The 16495-nt window shown below is 41.7% G+C and overlaps 1 protein-coding gene across 7 annotated transcripts in view; it reads right to left on the bottom strand.

Moving 5' to 3' along the window:
- Positions 1 to 16495, bottom strand: part of birc6 (baculoviral IAP repeat containing 6) — a 72675-nt gene that overhangs the window by 51490 nt on the left and 4690 nt on the right. For all 7 annotated transcript variants that reach the window (XM_086092197.1, XM_086092203.1, XM_086092200.1 and 4 more), the window contains exons 2-18: positions 14061 to 14242; positions 12612 to 12749; positions 10955 to 11148; positions 9900 to 10011; positions 9625 to 9707; positions 9283 to 9508; positions 9012 to 9181; positions 7798 to 7856; positions 6023 to 7660; positions 5270 to 5419; positions 4969 to 5194; positions 4727 to 4887; positions 3631 to 3762; positions 2854 to 2985; positions 2572 to 2738; positions 2244 to 2377; positions 308 to 469 (exon numbers count right to left, since the gene is read on the bottom strand). In XM_086092197.1, coding sequence (XP_085948323.1) covers positions 308 to 469; positions 2244 to 2377; positions 2572 to 2738; positions 2854 to 2985; positions 3631 to 3762; positions 4727 to 4887; positions 4969 to 5194; positions 5270 to 5419; positions 6023 to 7660; positions 7798 to 7856; positions 9012 to 9181; positions 9283 to 9508; positions 9625 to 9707; positions 9900 to 10011; positions 10955 to 11148; positions 12612 to 12749; positions 14061 to 14242 — 4066 coding nt within the window. The remainder of the gene's footprint in view (positions 1 to 307; positions 470 to 2243; positions 2378 to 2571; positions 2739 to 2853; positions 2986 to 3630; positions 3763 to 4726; positions 4888 to 4968; positions 5195 to 5269; positions 5420 to 6022; positions 7661 to 7797; positions 7857 to 9011; positions 9182 to 9282; positions 9509 to 9624; positions 9708 to 9899; positions 10012 to 10954; positions 11149 to 12611; positions 12750 to 14060; positions 14243 to 16495) is intronic.

Below are 16495 nucleotides of genomic sequence, written 5' to 3'. Positions count from 1 at the left end.
TGAGTCAATTCTAAACACAGCCCCATGCCCAGTTATAAAAGCATGTGCATAATTGTTCAACCACATTATCTCAGTTGTTTATTTTTACTTAAGTTGTCACTTTTTTTTTTGGAAAAGTTTGGATATTAACACAACAAAGTAAACTTGAGACTCCTTTTATTTTCTTTAGAAATTCCTCATTTTCGCCTTCTGTAACCATTACACCTTGAAAATGACTACTGGCTAGTCATAACGTATATGTTATGGCGTGGCAATGGATGAATGAAGCAGCTATGTGCACATAAACATGGTCACGACTTTGTCATACCTGCACGGTCCATTGGAAAAAACACCAGCTAGCCAGCACAAAATGTCAAGGGTGAGGCCTTGGGCATGTTCTGTGGAGAGAACATCCTCGGTCCGCTGGCACAATGCATCCAGCAGTTTCTCATGGAAGTCTGGAAACTGCAGCATTGCACAGCGCTGGACCCTTGAATGCAAAAGGAAGCCATGTTTTAATTTAGCGAGTTAAAATATTTATATAAAGCACAACCATTCTCTACAGCTGTTTAAACCAATAGATTTGCAGACATTGTCTGAGTTTTAAAGAGAACAAAGAATGTGAGTATCAAAGTATGTTATTCACTATGTGGAACATATACACTAATAACAAAAGGTTTGGGATATTCAGTGTTTGGGTGACATTTCTGGATGAATCTAAAGTGACTAAAATCACTTTTACAGATTAACTTAATTCAACCTTCTCAAAACATGCACAAGGCAAATGTCCAACTATTCCTTCCATATTTTTGGATTTTCTGCACAACTTGGAGCTGAATGGCAAAATTCCCTAGAGATACTTGATCCATGAATGGGCCAATAAGTTTCATGGTTCAACTCAATTAGAATTGGTATTTAAACAGTCCTCTCAATCATGCCGTTCACATTTTGACATCATTAGAACAAAACGACACCTAACACCTGATCAACAATACCTCGTCATTGCAAGGCTTTATACAGGATGTTCTCGGAAGTAATGGCCACTGAGCTTAAACTCTCAAGAGTTTCATCAGCTGGTTGCAACAGCGATGCGAGACTTGAACAGTAACAAAAGGCATGGAAGTGCACGTGTTGAAAATTTAAAATAATTACAAATTGTTTTGCTGTTCAGCTCTTTGAGAACAGCAAGTTCTCTAAAACAATATTGAAATGTTTAACAGTTGGACATAGGCGTTTAAAGAAAGTAAACAAAATAAGTTCACTTAGCGGTTATAGTGCATTTGAGATTAATTGTAGACAATATATACCTGTATTTAATATGTTGTGTAAAAAAACCATTCAGATTCTTAAGGCAAACAAAGCTTTAAAAAACGGGGGGGAAAGTACAGTGGACACCATAGCTATTTGCCAGGTATAAGGACGGAGCCCGACTGTGAATGTGAATAGAGAATTTCTGCAAATAATTAACGGTCCCAAAAAAGTGATAAATATTGCATATGTTAATAATTTAAGCTATAAATAAACCACAAACGATCCCAAAAAAAATTGCCCTGAAAAACAGTAAATAGCTTACGGCCAAGCACACATATCGTCACTGCTATGTGATGAGGAATAAAAATTACAGTAGCAGTGCAGCCTGGTGTAAGACAACATTTGACTACACAGCAAAGTGGGAGAAATATCGATGGCGCAAAGTGCCGATGCTCCGTGGAGTGGCCTGTGTTGGTAGAAAGTCCGCTGTGCCGTAGCCCGCTGGCTCTACAATCGTTAGCGGGTCTGTGTTTACTGACCCGAAATCAGTGGTCGATCAATGCAGTAACAGTCGAAGTAGTAGATTGGTTTATGTTCCACTAGGCTGTTGCAATGTATTCATATTGGTTTTACCGCCATGTTTAGTTCTAGTTTGAAAAAACAATTAATGAGCCAAAGCAGCTGCAGCAAACACAGGCACCAGGATCCATCCATCCGACCGTCAACAAAATATCTAAAAATGCTGTAGTTAAATTTGTGAATAAAAGAGCTAGTTGTTGGCTGGTGCAAGTGTGCAGCCCAAATGATCAGAACTTCCGTACACACAACCTTCTGCTGCGGATATTAGGTTGAATAAAAATTACAGTAGTTTGATTATTGGGATATGTACCGCTGACAATAAATATTCGACGTCTCAAGTTAACAGACATTACAATACAATAAATATCAAACATTGTGTAGACTACTTTTTTTTTGCCATGTTACTGAAAGTTGCGAATATCAGTCTATTTTACCTCTCTTTGGGAATAGATGTCTTTTTGAACCTTCTGATTGTAACAGATACTTCCTGCAGTAGGTCGCAGCCTCTCAGGTTTTCTACTTTCTTGGAAGATGCTTGACCATCTGGTTTAGCTCCAGACACCTTGTCCTGCATAAAATAACACATGGTTTCATTGAAAGCTTGCTTGAATAATTCTACAACTATCTCATCCATCTTCAAAAACCGGCATGGATGTACTGACCATACTCTCTTCCTTTTTATCCCCTTTGGTTGTATTAAAAGAGCTCATATAAATCTTATTCTACTAAAACTATTTAAGAAGAGTGTGTTCAAGTCAGTACCTTGGAAGCCTGAGCCCTCTGAAGCAGAGTGGACAACGAGTGTGATTTGGAGCACTGGGGTTTGGCATTGGGCATTCTCACAACAAGTCGGGGACTGTCCTCTATGTTTTTGTCATTCGCTGCTTTGATATGAACCAAGAAAGAGCGGTACTTTCCACCAGCCATGCCTACAGACAAAGCATAAACTGGACTGAAGAACATGGATACACTCAACTTCATGCGTTGGCTTTATCAATTCTTGCTGGCCTCATATTTTTTAAACTAGGTTTAGCCTTTTCATACCTTTGACCAACTTTGGGCTGGTGAGGCTAAGCATGCCAGCGTGACCTGAGAGATCCAGCCCACTGGCAAGCCACACTGGTCCACACAAGATGTCCTCCTTGTGCTCTTCTAAGAATGGACACAACATGGAGCCTACAAAAAATACATGACACAATGTGTTACACATGGTGGACATAAATAGCCCTTAAATGCAAGTGCAGTGGTGCAATTTAATTTCAGTTCCAAAATCAAGTGTGATTCCAGTTCTTTTTCTCATTTGGAATGGATTGAGCCAAACAAAAATTTGCTTAATTGGTCTTTAGGGATGAACGGTTAACGGTACTAATTTGGTATCGGGGTACTGTGTCATTTAAAACTATACTATACTGCGTTTTGTATGGTACCGGTACTTGCAGTGCCGCTGCACGCCAAGTGACCTTACCGAGACTCGTAACTAGTCCAAGGAGTTAGCATATAGCAAACAAGTAGCAGCGTATTGTAGCGGCTTGGGTCGCTTCCACCTTATGTGTAACAGCGGACGTGCTGTGCACCGGCCCCATCTGTAACACATATTTGGAGCGCTTTCACAGTACTTTTGCTGCCCAAGTACCGGTATCTGGAAATTATGGTATTGTTCCATTTTTGTCGACTGAAATTAAAGGTACGATACTGGTACCGGTACTTTGTGCAACACTAACCCCGCCTCTCACCCAAAGTTAGCTGGGACAGGCTACTAAAACGACGACAAGCAATAAAAAGAAATGGATGAATGGAGGTAAGGATTAATTAAATTCTTACCAGATGCATCCTCTATGTCCATAAGCTGGATGTCCTCTGTGAAGTCGTGCATCAATGGACGACCATTCTTCTCCCCATTTGCTTGGAGGACATTGGAGAGGGGGAATGTGATCTGTCTATCAACGGCGGTCTCTGTCAAAAAAGTGCATTGTTAAGTGAGCAAAGGCCCAAGGACTGAAGGGTGTAAGTGAAGATGCGCCCGTAATTGGGACGGTGTATAAACTCAAGTGAGGGGCAAGATGCAGCGTTTGTAAACGGCAGTTTTCAGATCTTTCCACAGATTCTCAATTGGATTCAGGTCACGACTTTGATTTGGACAATCTGGGATTCAAGTCATGACTTTGACCTGGATATGTTTAGTTTTGAACCATTCCATTGTAGATTTTGAAAAGGGAAAGTTGACAAGCATGTACTAACAATTATTGTTTGGAGTGAGCAAGCGAGCTTCCCAGCGAGCAAAAGTGGCTAGCAAGAACTTGCTGGAGCGGCTAACAAAAACTAGCTGGAGGGACAAGCAAAAGCAAGCGAGAGCAAAACAGAGGGAGACAAGCGGCAGAAGCCCGAGACTCGGTGAAGACCACCTGCAGGCCCCAGCTGTAGAAGGTAAGTGGCGGTCAACCCATTGGGTCCAACACTAGCTGCAAGCACCATCAGAGGCAAACTACGCTCACTAAGTTATTTTGAGTACCTATAGCAGAATGATGCTGGCGAAACATGTCAGCCTCTTAGAAGGCAACTTAATGTAATTAGCGATACTCCTTTGTTAGTTCATATTTGACGTTTGACATTCAATGCACCCGTAAACAGCACACTATGTGTGGCACATGACGTCGTGCAAATACTATCTATAGGTCATCAAAAGCCAAATATGAGCTCGCGCGAGAGAGCACTTGTGAGATTACTGACAATTGTGCGTGAATCTGCAAAGTTGTAGTAACAGTTTTGAATTATTATTTGACTTTTAATCCCACTTAAAACATAATGCAAATACACAAAAAAGATTTGTCGATTTGCACACGCAAAATGTATTTCACAAGTTCCTTTAAATTTGCAAAATGGGTAAATAAGAAATCCTAGCAATAACATATTTTCTTACCATTGACCTTTCCCAGGCCAGGCGCTTTATTCTTCAATAAAGTGATCTGGATTTGAGGAATGTTGACAATGTTGGCATTCAGGACAAACTTGAAGTCTACGTGGCCGACCATGCAGGCCTTGGGCAGCACCAGTTCAAAGACATGCTCATCCCAGCTGGAACTACAAAGACAACACACAAACATCTTTGCATTACCTGCTGATAAATTAACATTGTCATACCCAGTTATCATAGTTACAAACCTATCACTCTGAAGCTTCCAGGTGCGGGTGTGCTGGGCTGCATCTCCATGGTGCTGCTGGTGAAGATGCTGTGGATGGCGCCGTTGCTGCTGCTCTTGCTGTACCTCGACCCAGCATGGCGGCACAGTGGCTGAGAAGCGGGGAGTCAACGTCTCAAAGCGCGTCAGCTCTACCAGCGACATTAGGCTCTCTGTGGTCAGCGGTTGGTCCACCAGGAGTTCTATTCCTGTGCAATCATTAAGCTTGTGTGGAAAATCGGGGCGAAATATCAAAGAATCTAAACTTACAATGCAACTTCTACCTGAGATCCCAGGACTAGAAGGATTGGAAGAAGGCCTGGCCCACTCCAGAAACAGTTCAGCCCCTTTAGAAATGGGGCCATCAATAAACATGTCTGCATCATCTATATCATCGCAAACACCTCCAATTTGAAGGAAATGAAGCTCTCCACCTGCAGAGAAAGAATACAATAAATACTAACAAACTGCAATGCTTTTTGAAATTTTTGAAAAGTACTCCATACACGAACTGTGCCAATACAATGAAGTTGATACAATATATTACACATTAAAAATGTCAGGTACCAACCGTCTCATGGCATGTGACATTCCAAAATGATTAAATTAGTGCTGGAGTCATAAAATGGTACATAAGTGATCATATTTGTCGTTATATTCACCTAAAAAAAAATTATGTTTTTACTGTGCATGCATGGGCTCTCTTTGGGTGCACGAGCTGCTACTATGCAACAACCAAAGTAGATTTTGATCATTTAAGACTATAATTCAATGTAAGTATGAATGTGATCTTATTGTGAATGGTCATCTGTATGCATTTGCCCTGCAAGTAATAATGTGTCTGGGGCCATCTTGTGGCATCTACCGGCAATTACAAACCTTGGTGGTTGAATTACTCGCAGATTTTCCCTATTGTGAATAGCAGGGATTCAGTGTGCAGTAATTACACCCTCTTATAAATTATACTAATAAACACACAATAATGCCTTTTCTATCCCAGAGATCAGCAGTGATGCTGAATACATTCAAACACTTACCTTTAGTGCATGCACAAAGGCGGTCAGTCCCAGAGCAATACGTTACAGAGACGAAAGGGTCTATCTCTTCTGCTGCTCCCTCTTTCTTAGGGGGTTCCACCTTGGTTAGAACCTCCAACGTGGACAGGTCCAGGATCATAATATTCCCACCCTGTGTAGTCACCACTAAGTGGCCCAGGCCTACCACTTCTTGTTTCTTGGACTCTTTATGACTGGTGGAGGGACTGTTAGCAGTGGCACTGCTGCTGCTTGTAGCTGTTCCACACACAGGACGAGTTAAAGATGCAGCAGACCCTGCCAAGCCAATTCCAAACTGTGATGTACCATTTTTTGAACCAGAGGGAGCCTCCTCTGGAGTCTCCTCACTGTCGTCTTCCCTGCTATCAAGCACATCTGGAGGAAGCAGTATAAGGGAGGTAATTGCATCACAAGGCTGACATATCTGCTGCACCTTAACAGGTTCTTCATCCAAGGTTACAATACGGGTAGAGTAGTTGAGCTTATAGAGTGCAAGATAGCCTCCGCCGCTCTGGCACGTCTGCTGTTGGTCCCCTGAAGGCAGGATGAAGGTTGATTGAGGAAGTATGCCCTCTTGGTGGCTGCCTTCCACTCCATTGGCAACTGGATGCCGGGAGTCCCCCTTCTGCTGGCTGCACAGGGCAGAGTGTAAGCGATTGAGATTGTTGAGGGCTTCTACTTGGTTCGCCGCACTCAGAGATTCGGCGTTGCATGGCTGCAGCCCAACTAAAAGGTGTACACCATCCCAGCATGGCATAATTGAGTCCACACAAAGATTCTCCTCTTCCAGCTGTTTGGGTAACCTCAAACATTGGACTAGTGTTCCAGGTCGAGGCGGGGCAGAAGTAGTAGCAGCAGCTAATGTGTTCCATTTGTCCATCTGACCATCAAAGCCAGCGAGATTAGTTGGAGAGTCAGCAAACTGTTGAATGTACGTGATGGGAGGATCCTGGAGAAGAAGCTGCTCATGAGAGTCAAACTCCATCTCGATAATTTGCGGCACGGTGAAGCTCTCGTCGTGGAGGCCCTTGCTCATTAGGTTGTTCATCTGTGCAAACACCTGCCCTGAGGTCTTGTCATCTGTCTCTCTGATACTATATAACAACAGCACAGGTATAGTCCTGTGCACAGATGACACAGAGGCGGGACTTGGAGGATGAGAACCTACCAAGTTAGAAAAGCACTGTTCCTGGGCAGCAGTCTGGGAATTACATGTATCGATTTCCATGGGACCTTGGTCCTGCATAGGTCCTACTTGGAAGGGCTCAGGGCCCTGAGTTCTACAGGGACTATCAGTCACCCTGCGAGTTGAAGATGGGACTGTGGGATGAGGTCCAGCTGTGGAGTTGCTCAATGCTGTACGGTAACTGAGCAGGCCTCCAGCCAGCAAGCAGGGGAAAGGAATGTTGTGCTGCTCGGGGACCTTTTCCTTTGCTTTGGCCTGGTTGTGAGCCTTGGCTTGATTCAGTGAGGGATTTGCACCCAGCTCCTCCAGGTCTTTGACTGTGTCTTCCAGCACACTGGCCACAACCTCCCACTGGAGTTTCTCTGGCTGCTGGAGCACACTGAGCGCTGTCACTCCTAGGCTCACATCCATGCTCTCCCACTGGGACGGTTGACCTGTCGCAGAAGCAAAATACATTTAAAAGGTGCAGACACATCTTCAAATTTAGATTAATAATGTCAAGGTTGAGGGCACCAGCTGATGAATGGAAATTAAATTACCAAAATAAATTCCCTTTGTAAGGGCAGCGTACCTGTTACTGACTCAGCCCGGGAATGCTCATCACTGTCTGAATCCTCCAACTGGTCATCACTTTGATCAAATAAATAAATAAATAGTGGTCAGGAAATACCCAGAATACAATGATGCAGCTCAAAAATGAAGTCAATCGCTTACATTTCCAATAATCATCAAATTGTTAGGTAAAGCACAATAAAAAAAATTAATGTAGTATTCCATGCCGTTAGTAAGCTATTGAGATTCAAGCTCAGCAAAAATCTTCCTGACATTCAAGGTCTCTTTTGTTCAGGCATTATTACTTACATATATAAAGTAAACTCAAAAGTTTAACATTCTAAAAATGTTTCTCCAAATTTGCATACAAGAAACAAATAAATAAATCTTGTTGGACTTCAGCTCAAAGAGCATTTAAAATATGTTTTCTCTATGTTTCTATGATGCAAGTAAATTTTTCCCTAGATAATGCATTTGTCTATCATTTCAAATACACAAAGACCTTGAAAAAAACATTACATAGCGATTGCAATAATAAGCAAAAAAAAAAATCCTAAATCCTTCCGCCCAATTACTTAAAGATGTATTCAAGGATATTTTGTCGCTGCTTCGGGTGGATCATCTTAACAATTAGTTCTCGATCCCGTCAATCAATCTGCTGTAACGACGTCGTGCGTGCTCGTTCATAGCTGCGCATGCACACTTTGAGTGTTTGTAGCATATAGTCGCTGAGCTTCGGATTCAGCAATTCATCGTTGTAGCTCCACCGATCTCATTGCATACTTCGAAAATGGCTGAAAGCCGCAAGAGGATTTTTCAAGTAAATATCACCCCCCATTTTTAGAGTGTAGGCGTTTCCCCCGGACGAGCTGGAGTGCTGGTAGGATGGTCTTCCGCATGTGCATTTTTCAAAAAGTGACAAACGGACATTTGGCTTATACTTTTCAAGAAGATCCTTAAATACACCTTTAAATTTTTGTTGAGCAATTATTTCCTAGTACATGCCAGGTTGTATCTCATTTCTCACCCTACATCAGCTGAGAGGGGCCCACCCTCACCCACAACACTAATGGGGATAAAGAGTACTGTAATGAATGGATTTTTATTTTGTAAATAAAACTTTCATATTAAGACTATGTGGGTGACAAGTTTTAATAAACAATTCAGAGGTCAACCAGTGTCACAGAACAGATTGTGGTCAACTTTGGAGGTTCCACTATAAATAAGGCTCACCTGTCTCCCTCAAGCTTGGGCAAGTCTGAGCAAGAAGACGACTCCTCAAGCCAGGCCAAAGTGGGTCTCCGAGACTCGGTCAGCGTCTGCTGGCTGAGCTCACCACCACATAGGATCAGTTGCCTCAGGATGGCCGGGTCATATGGGTTAATGTCAAACTTCAGGTGCACCTGTTTACAATAGAACGCTTATAAGTCTGACCATCCAATACAAACATATTTGACTAGAGCTCCTCAGCCAAAGCACAGGATGATACAATGAATAATCTGACCTTCATCATTTTGGAGACATCCCAAATACAGATCTTGCCTCTCTTTGTTGCAACAGCCAAAAACTGTGGGCAGCTGCCAAAGCCGTAGCAGGCAATTTTGTCTGAGCTGTCAGGACTGTTGGGAAACTGAGCAGGACTCGTTGCCAATGTCACTGACAAGGGAACGTTTTGTGTGTGCTCACCCTTTACAAATGGACAATTAGGGGAGTGTCGCTCATGTTCGGACCTAAGGATAGAGGAGACATGCTAAATTGCATACATACATTCAATGATATGTGTGTAGAGAACACACTTCGACACTGACCTGGTCAAATAAATTCTGTAGTCAACATATACACTCACCATGGCTCATCTGTTGGTTCCCAACATACCAAACATACACTACAGGTAAAACACATGGCTCTGTCGTCCCCTGATGAAGCAGGCTATGAAAAGAGAGGGAGAGTCAAGGTGGTTTATAATCACTTGCACGGCTGTACTACCAATTCAGTGACTTCAGACATGACTTGATGAGATCAGTGTGTTTCAGCATATTTTCTGCTATATTCAATATACTTTAAAAGGTCAGCAACATCTTGTATTGGTACCATAAACCACCATTCAGTCTCTGAACCCACCTGGTGGTAAAATCCTGCCTGAGCCATCGGATCAGGTTGAGCCCACCTGTACCCAGCATGAGGCCATGATGTAAACGTCTCCCTCCTGTTGGCCTCGCTGTACATTAAAGATCTACAGAGAACATAAACAGCATCATGATAAGATCTCATTTTCAGGAAATGCTGCAAAGTACACTTGATTCAAGCTGACAGTGTATAGAAAAAAAAAACTATGCTAAAGGAGCTGAACATACTGCTGAATTATTCATTCACTCATTTTCTTCTACTCATACAGTTCGGGGTCACAGGTGAGCAGGAGCCTATAAACTCCACCAAAGCTTCCCTTCGGCAATGATTCTGTTCGAACCCTTTACTAACATAATTTCTAGGAGAGCATTCCTTGCTTTGTTGACCTAAATCTCTGATTAGGTGGCACTGATGTGGTTCTGGTGGCTTTGTCAAGCCGTGATCTTCAGCTGGAGTGTAGCTGGAGTGGTGGTTCGTAGAACGGTGTAAAGCAGTTGGGATGAGAATCAGCACCTTCTAGTCTGAAACCATTCTTCCGTAATCGGAGCAGGGTGTGATGCAATTGCAATCTCCAGGTCAGGGATGAGATCCTGCCCCAAGGAGAAGAGTTCAAAAATCTTGGGCTCTTGTTCACAAGTGACACAAGTGAAGGAAGAATGCAATGCCTGCAGTGATGCAGACTTTGCATGGGTCTGTCGTGGTGAAGTAGGAGTTGAGCCGAAAGGAGAAGATCTCAATGTACCGGCCAATTTACGTTCCCACCAGGAGTGATGTTCAACAATTTATGTCAGTCGCTTTAATAAATTTCGTAGTGTTCTTATGGTTAAGGTATAACAAAAATAAAGTAAAAATAAAAGTAATTTATATCATCGAATCACAGTGTAATACACATTAAGTACAGTATATTGTACTTATCAATGCCAAAATATTACACTTTGAAAGAAGATTACGTTTGTTAGGCATAGCAGAAATTCTTCTCATGGTAGTTTGACCAAAAGCTTCCAAATGGTTAATGGAGGAGTTTGTTCCTTCTTTTGCAGATTGCTCACCTATCTACAGAGCGCCCAGGCCCCACCCCAAGCTCAGGTCGGGCGCTTGACAAGAGGTAGGAAAGTCTGTCCATGATGGATGAGGCCACAGACAAGGCAGCAATGTTCTGGTTGATCTTCTTGAGCTCACTGACAATGGCACTGGCAACCAGCTTCAGCACATGGTGAGGAAGCTGGAAGGTTACTGTCGCCCACTGAGAGGAAGGGGAGGAGGAAAAAGACATAATAGAATTTCAGGATTACTATGCATACAAATGTACTACATAAACATGGAAGAAAATTCTAAATTACAATGATTAAAATAAATAAATAGATCTACTTACATTAATATTTTCACGGCCATAAGGCACACTTAAGTCTTAAATTTTCTCAAAAATCAAGGGGCGCGCATAATAATGCGGTACGCCTTATGTGTTGCACTAAGTTCCAAAATCTGTAAATGTTGTTGTGCGACTTTGGCAAGCGGTACGCTTGGCTGACTGTGGGTGAGCATTTTTCAGTGGACACATTGTTTATATACAGGAAATGCGACCCTGGTTGAGGACTGGCAGGCTTGATAAAAATCCCAAACACTCAATTAAAAGATTGGTGCTTTCGCTTTAAGAAAACTGCCACCTATGGTTATTAGACAGCGCCCAGCGAGTTACGCAACAATTTGTGAATGGATTGTGCATGCTTGGGCATTACGTGTCTGCTTGCACTGTCGTTCAAGCTTTTGCAAAAGCCAGCATCATTTCTGAGGAGCTGCACAGTAAACTTGTGTTACCACAACTCTGGTTGAATGGTAGATATTCCTAAATATTACTTATATGCATTTGTTAAAAAGAAATGGTACCACCGCATATTTCGAATGGGACTTTTTCTGGCCACTGGATTACTTGTTTTATTTTATTTATTTATTTTATTTTATTGTGATCTATACAAAATATGTCTTCTAAACAAATGGAAAAAGATAGAAAATTTGCTATATTGGGATACATAGCAAAATTGCTCTTCAAAGAAAAGTTATTTATTTATTTGTATTTGTTTTAATTGTCTGACATTGTTTTTTTAGGGGAAATTTTATGTATCGAAAGTACTAGTGGTATTGGCACTTGGCCTCGGTATCGGTGAGTACTGAAGAATTGAGTACTCGTATCAGTATCGGTCTGAAAGAAAGCGGTATCGAACATCCCTAGTTCCAACTATGCAATACTTCAAACATGATCAGTAGCCATAAATTGGTTTAAAATAAATAAATAAATAAATAAAATGCACACAATGAAACAACAGAAAGATGATAAAACAGCATGAATCAGGAATTGAAGCAGAAAGAAACAGGACAAGGGAGCGTTCAGTTTTTGGTAAAGGTCACAAGTGTCCTGCATGTTTTCGAGGTTTCTCTGCTCCAACACACCTGATTCAATTATCAGGATCATTATCAGGCACCTGCCGAGCTTGCTGATGAGCTGATCATTTGAATCAGCTGTGATGGACGAGGGAAACCTCTCATGCAGGACTCCGGCTCTCAAAGATTGGACTTTGACAATTGATAGATTGTTGCATGATTATCATGGAATTGAGCAATTCTGGATTGGCAAGACTTTTACTATCATGCTGAATCCAAATCCTGTGATGCATCAATTAGAGCAGGACGTTGAATGAAGCTGTCACCAACCTTGGCCACTTTGTGATTGGCTGCTGTCTCATGTGAGGTATTCTTCAGGCCTTCTTTTAGCTGTACGATAAAGAGTTCATAGCCCTTTGTATTAGAAATGTCAATCTTTTCCTGGCAGGCTGACAGCAAATGCTGGGCCTAAGGAGACAAACACATATAATTTATATTAGATTTCTTACTTTGGCCACAATTTTCTACTCTTGCTTCGTGAGCACATGTAACATAGCAAGCAAGGAACATGTTTTTACAAGAGTAAAGACATGTAGGTCTGGCAAAAGCAACAACAAAAAAAGATACACCTCTGTTCCACCGACATCGCAACACTTATATAGCGTTACTAAGAATGACATTTGTGTCACTTTACAACAATGACATCAGTATATATGGCTGTATATGGATGCAACAAGCATGTACAAATATCATACCAAAGATAAGATCCTCAAACACAATAAAAGCACAAGTAATACAGAAACAGTATAACGCATGAAAACAACATTTTTGGTGCCTGCCTCGAATGCCCTGTTTTATAACAAGGACCGCCACTAATTACAACAACTACAGTCAGCATTCTGGTCAGTTGTGTCTTTAGTCTTTATTTGTTTCAATGCCTCTCTGTCAAAATGCGTTTTTATGTTAAACCATGTTGACAGGTTGGGGACTACTGTACTGTGATAAAAAATATATATTGATGACATTGAGTAATTGGATGATAACTCGACTTTAATAGAATTATAGTTTACTACATAAGAATCTTTAGTCATTTAACCCCTTATACTTGGTGTGCATACAGGTCAGCAAGTTTGTTTTCAAAAGAGATTATTTCTCAGTAAATAATGCTTGGATGTTAAATACTGTGATAATATATTCAAAATGTGTCTCTAAGAAGGTGTACAAATTTGTTATTCTGATTTTTGGTCAGGTAGAGGTTTGCACAGTCCAAAAATGAATTGGGCCCTATTCTATAGAAGAAAAGTCAGTGGTCCCGAACCACCAGGCCACCTGTACCAATATTTGGTACCGAGTCACACTACAAGGTAGCACAAATGAATTAGACACAAACATCTTTGGATGGCTTCTTCGAAAAGAGGAAAAGTTCAAATGATGACAAAGAAGAACAGCCTACAACTTACAAGAAAAACAAAACTGCTTTTAAGAGAATATCAGCATACATACATACATACATCTACAGGTGATTCTTATGCATCAAGCTCACTGCATAATTTAGGGGAGGAGAGTAATATATGCAACACGCTGTTGTGAATTTCTCCCTCTTATCTCAGAGGATGGGACAGACTTGTTGAAAACAAATGAGCAACAACTACATTCGGTGTATAGTGGAGAGTTGTCTTTTTAATAATTCGCTTCTACACCTGTCCGTCAAAATACTGCTTTATGTGAAACCAGTCCATGGCATGACAAAGTTTAGGTTAAGAAGTCACATCCTTGTACCTCAGTGACAGGAAGCTCCATCTGAACCAGATCCTCGGGTTTGGTCACTGGAGGTTGGAGGGCTGTGTCCAACAGCAGGATGCCATTTAGGTCCTTCCTGCATCCCACTGCATAGTCGTCAACAAAAAGCACCTTATCCACAGCAGGAAAGTACTGACATCTGACACGACCGCCGGGTTTAACTAGAAAGGCAGCAGAGGAAAACAGAACATAATCAGGGTGTCATTAGACAGATCAAATACGGCAATAAACTGCCATATACAATACATTTGGTGGTGTAACTTTTCAGTTAGGTATTTTGACTACCGACCAATCCCGATAATGCTTGTTCATGCTACCATTCTATTGGCCTCAGTGTGAATGAAAATGGCTTCAAGCAAGCCTGAACGTGGAGTGCTTAGGTGGCACGGCACACTTAATTGATGTCTGTCTTATGGCGTATTAAAGCAAGAAGTAATCAACTATAAACTATAAACCCCCCCCCCCCCCATCTCTCTCTCTCTCTCTCAATTAAAAAAAAAAACGGTTTACAAATTGTAGTGGAGAGGAAAAAAACTGTTAATGGGCGAATTTTGTGGTGATTTTATTTTTTTCGCTTTGCTAATGGACTAAATATACCATTCAGAGATACTTGTAATTTTTACACTGACTCATTCAATTTAATTTGTGAAATATAAATGTTAGGCTATATCGCCCAGCATGAATTTTCTGTTAAATCCATGCCAATAGATTCTCCTCCACTCTCTGCTATCTTGAATTACTCTGTAAAAAGTGTGCAGCGTGTGTTCCTATTGGCTCAGTAACACAAAGTATGATGACCTCTGTAATTCACAAGGCTGTGTTCGGCTGAAGTGGGCGATAAGTAGTGTTACCGTTTTTTTACCAATTCCGATACCCAGCTTTGCGGTATCGGCCGATACCGATACCATACCGAAAAGCTGTCCTGCCATTGGTTCAGAGCATTCAAGGATATCTTAGCTCGGCATGCAGTGAACATGTCACACATCAGTGAATGTCGTGCATGAGCAAGACACAAGAGGCTGCATTCAAAGTCCTATATTAGTGTCAGAATTAATGGTATCGGCATGTTACTTGTTAGTACTCACCGATACAATTTTAATTTTAATGTCAGGATATCTCGATATTGTTATCGTTACATCCCTACAGGACAGTGGCATGTGTATTGCTTCTGTCTGTTTTTGGACATGCTCCAAGTCTCGTGTGATGTCATGCATGATGATGGCGGTTCAAACGACAGTTACATAATGTAAACTAAGGTTCTATAAATCCTGACTGACCGTCAGAAGCGGCACCAAACAGCATGGAATGTCCATTGACCAACCACTTTGTCTCATGGAAAATAAAGGGCTTTCGAGGTTTGATACAGCATTTGGAGCCGCGCTGTCAACTACCAAACCGGCACACCATCTCTGATACACTAATGCCACTAAAATACAAAAACAGATGAGCGAGTTCATCTCTAAACGTTTGGAAAATGCAATTATGGTTAGTTTAACAACTGACACTTGGAGTTCGGACGTGTGTCCAGTGTCGTTCATCAGACCCAAGTTTTACTTTGCGGACAGCTGTGCTACAAACTAAGCAGTTCTGTGGCTCACACACAGGAGAGGCAATCGCTAAAGCAACAGAGGAAATATTCTATGCATAGAAAATTGACAAGAGCAGAGTCTATGTAATCTTTTGAAACAATGCCAGCAATATGATGAAGGCAATGGACCATCTTGGGGTTGCTAGTATTGGATGCTTTGCCCACACACTGCAGCTTGTTGTTAACAAGGAGCTGCTGTCGCAGCGGCGTGTGTGTGACGCGGTGGCTCATTTCAAGCACTCACAACTTGCAAAACATTCAAGAGGAGCTGAATATACCGCCCCAAACGTCTACAGCAAGATGTACGGACACGGGGGAACGGCTCGTATTATAGGATTCAGAGCCTCCTTGCAGAGAAACGAGCCCTGTGTACATACGCAGCTGAATATGACCTGCCATCCACACTCACTGCAACCCAGTGGGGGCTACTAGGAAAAAAACTTCTACAAACAAATTCTAGCTCCTTTTGAGGGGGTGACAAGGGAGGTGAGCTCCTCATCTGCTTCTGATGTCATCCCCATTGTGCAAGTCCTGAAGCGCCTTCTCAGTCGACCAGAAGAGACAGATGAGGGAATAAGGACCATGGAAGGCACCCTGTTGGAGGCTGTGAGAAGATGTTTCACACACCTGGAGACTGAGCAAATATACTCCGTTCCAACGCTTCTGGATCCAAGATCTTTATTAGACTGAGTGAATGAAAGAATGAATGACAGATGCATATACACAAAATGAATAACCCCATACTTATCAGTGTTGTTGTTTTTTTTATTTTTAATGAATGCACTGTTATTCACAATAAAAGTGGATTTAATCACTGGATATATGT

Source organism: Leptonotus elevatus, chromosome 13 (assembly GCF_054856555.1).
Source record: "Leptonotus elevatus isolate MCC_2025b chromosome 13, RoL_Lele_1.0, whole genome shotgun sequence".
Lineage (NCBI taxonomy): Eukaryota > Metazoa > Chordata > Actinopteri > Syngnathiformes > Syngnathidae > Leptonotus > Leptonotus elevatus.
This window is presented reverse-complemented; position numbering and strand designations above follow the sequence as displayed.